Source organism: Mandrillus leucophaeus, unplaced genomic scaffold (assembly GCF_000951045.1).
Source record: "Mandrillus leucophaeus isolate KB7577 unplaced genomic scaffold, Mleu.le_1.0 Scaffold42, whole genome shotgun sequence".
Lineage (NCBI taxonomy): Eukaryota > Metazoa > Chordata > Mammalia > Primates > Cercopithecidae > Mandrillus > Mandrillus leucophaeus.
The window spans coordinates 4073286-4075608 of NW_012104476.1; the positions used below are offsets into that span (position 1 = coordinate 4073286).

Consider the following 2323-nt stretch of genomic DNA (forward strand, 5'->3'; position numbering starts at 1 on the left):
CTGCCTCAGCCTCCGGAGCAGCTGGGACTACAGGTGCCCGCCACCACGCCCGGCTAATTTTTTTTTTTTTTTTGTATTTTTAGTAGAGACGGGGTTTTACCGTGTGAGGCAGGATAGTCTCGATCTCCTGACCTCATGATCCGCCCGCCTCGGCCTTTCAAAGTGCTGGGATTACAGAAGTGACCCACCGCGCCCGGCCAGAACAGACTCTTTAACAGCAGTTGAAGAGTCTGGCTCACGCCTATAATCCCAGTACTCTGGGAGGCCGAGGCGGGAGGATCGCTTAAGACCAGGAGTTTGCCACCAGCCTGGGCAACACTGTGAGATCCTACCTCGAAAAAAATAATAAACAAAAACAAAGCAGTTTTAGGTTTAGAGGGGGGAAAGTAGCTCTCCAAGCCAAAAACCAACTCCCAAGGTGCTCCTGTGAACTCGTCCTGGGAAAATTTCCTATCTAATCTCAAAGGCAAAACGAGCCCACGGGCGCCCACGACACATTTCCCAACCACAAGGATTGGTCACCCGCGCTGAGACACCGCCAGCTGCCTATGACCTAGCCTCCAAAGCGGCAGAGTACCTCCCTCTCTCTCCCTAAACTTCCGTGATGGGCATCCCTCGGCTCTCCTCCCAGACGGTTCGGAAGTAGGGACTTCTGCTCCTAACCCCAGCCCCGCAGCCTCGCCCTCAGCCACGGGGTGGAAGTCAACACCACAGGCTTCAAATCCCCTCCCAATTCGGGGACGCTTCTGTCCCCCCAGGGTGACGCGGGATCAAGTACCAGCTCCCCTGCCGCAGCCGGGGGCTGTGGTCTGGGTCCGAGTGTCCCATACCGGCGCGTTCCGGGGAGGTCGTGGGAGGCGCCCCGCGCGACCACAAACGTTGCTTCGGAGCTAGCGGCCTGGACGGAAGGTGGGAGCCAGGCCGAGGGGAGCCGCCGGAGAGGGAGGTGGCCAGGAAATGCTCCGCGTCAGGCCGTCGGGGCTCGGCCGGCGCTGGAGATTCCGGCAACGAGCGCCTGGGACGTAGAGGCCGCGCACTGTGAGGATTAAGGGAGCCGAGGGCGGCCTGGAACGGGGAAGGCGGCAGTGACGGGGGACGGAATGTGGGACTAAGGACAGCGGGAGGCACCGACGCGCAACTGCCCCGGCCCCGCGGACGGCACTGACCGATCGCCCCACCGCCCCCAGCCCGAGACGCCCCGCCGCCCCGCCCCCGTAGGTGAGAGCTGGGCAGCTTTTAGCTCCAGTCCGTCCGCTCCGTACCTCGCCCGCGTCTCCGCCGGCGTCCAAACCGCCGCTCTCCCGCTTCGCTCGGGTAAGTCGGGGCTCCCAGGTTCGCTCCCGCCTCACACCCACCCTCCTGCTCGCCCCGCCCCCGGCACCGCCAGCGAGCGCACGTCACGCACGGCGCGTAAACGTCACTTCCGGGGCCTTTGGTTCTTGACGGGAGGAAGTGCGAGTGGATCCAAAGCGTCGAGCGAAGTGGGGTAACGCCCTGACGCCGAAGAGCAAATGGAAGAGGGCGGCCTCCGGGCTAAAGCTGGGGCGCTGGGGAGCCCTGGAGAAACCGGCGTTTCCTAATCTGTGGCTCAGTCCCTGCTTCCGGCTTCCGACGCGCAGCAGCCGGAGGGCGACGCTGCGGCCGCGGTGGTAGCGCGAATGACAGGTGGAGCGGAGCCACTGCGCCGAGGGACGCTTCAAAAACTGAGTTTCAGCCCTTCGCGGATCCTAGGATGTGACAGGTGTTCGAGTTAAAAGGTCTTAAGGCGATCGGTTGATTCAAAAGCAGCTGAATCTTTAGGAGGCCCAGGCAGGAGGATCGCTTGAGACCAGGGCCACAGAGCAAGATCCTCGTCTCTACAAAAGAAATTTTACAAATCAGCCGGGCATGATGGCGGGCACCTGTGGTCCCAACTACTGGGGCGGCTGAGGTGGGAGGATCGTTTGATAGCCCAGGAAGTTGAGGATGCAGAGATGCCATCTCTGAACTCCAGGCCAGGTGACAGCAGAGCGAGATCCTGTCTCAAAAACAACATACTCGACACCCAGAAGTGAAATAAATTAGCCAGTGTCACAAAGTATTAATGGTTGAGTCACAAATTGAATCCTGTTTACGTGATTCTTTACGTGATTCCCATGTAAGGAATGTTAAAACAGTAAATACTAATTGCTGTGCGTCCTGGATGCCATCAATGGCGTAACGTGCAGTCACAGCAAGAAAAAAAAGAAAATACTGTGCTGTGGCTGTGAGATAGACCTGGGTTGAAATCCCAGCTTTGCTAATTGTCGCTGTGGTGTTCTTGGACAGGTTGCCTAATTTTTCC

At 59.1% G+C, this 2323-nt stretch overlaps 1 protein-coding gene across 1 annotated transcript in view; it reads right to left on the minus strand.

Annotated features, from left to right (window-relative positions):
• Nucleotides 1–421: 421 nt before the first annotated feature.
• The window catches only part of LOC105548731, a 9679-nt gene continuing 7777 nt past the window's right edge, over nt 422–2323 (minus strand). The window contains exons 3-5 of the mRNA XM_011992906.1: nt 1422–1727; nt 1263–1309; nt 422–1036 (exon numbers count right to left, since the gene is read on the minus strand). Coding sequence (XP_011848296.1) covers nt 718–1036; nt 1263–1309; nt 1422–1727 — 672 coding nt within the window. The 3' untranslated portion in view covers nt 422–717. The remainder of the gene's footprint in view (nt 1037–1262; nt 1310–1421; nt 1728–2323) is intronic.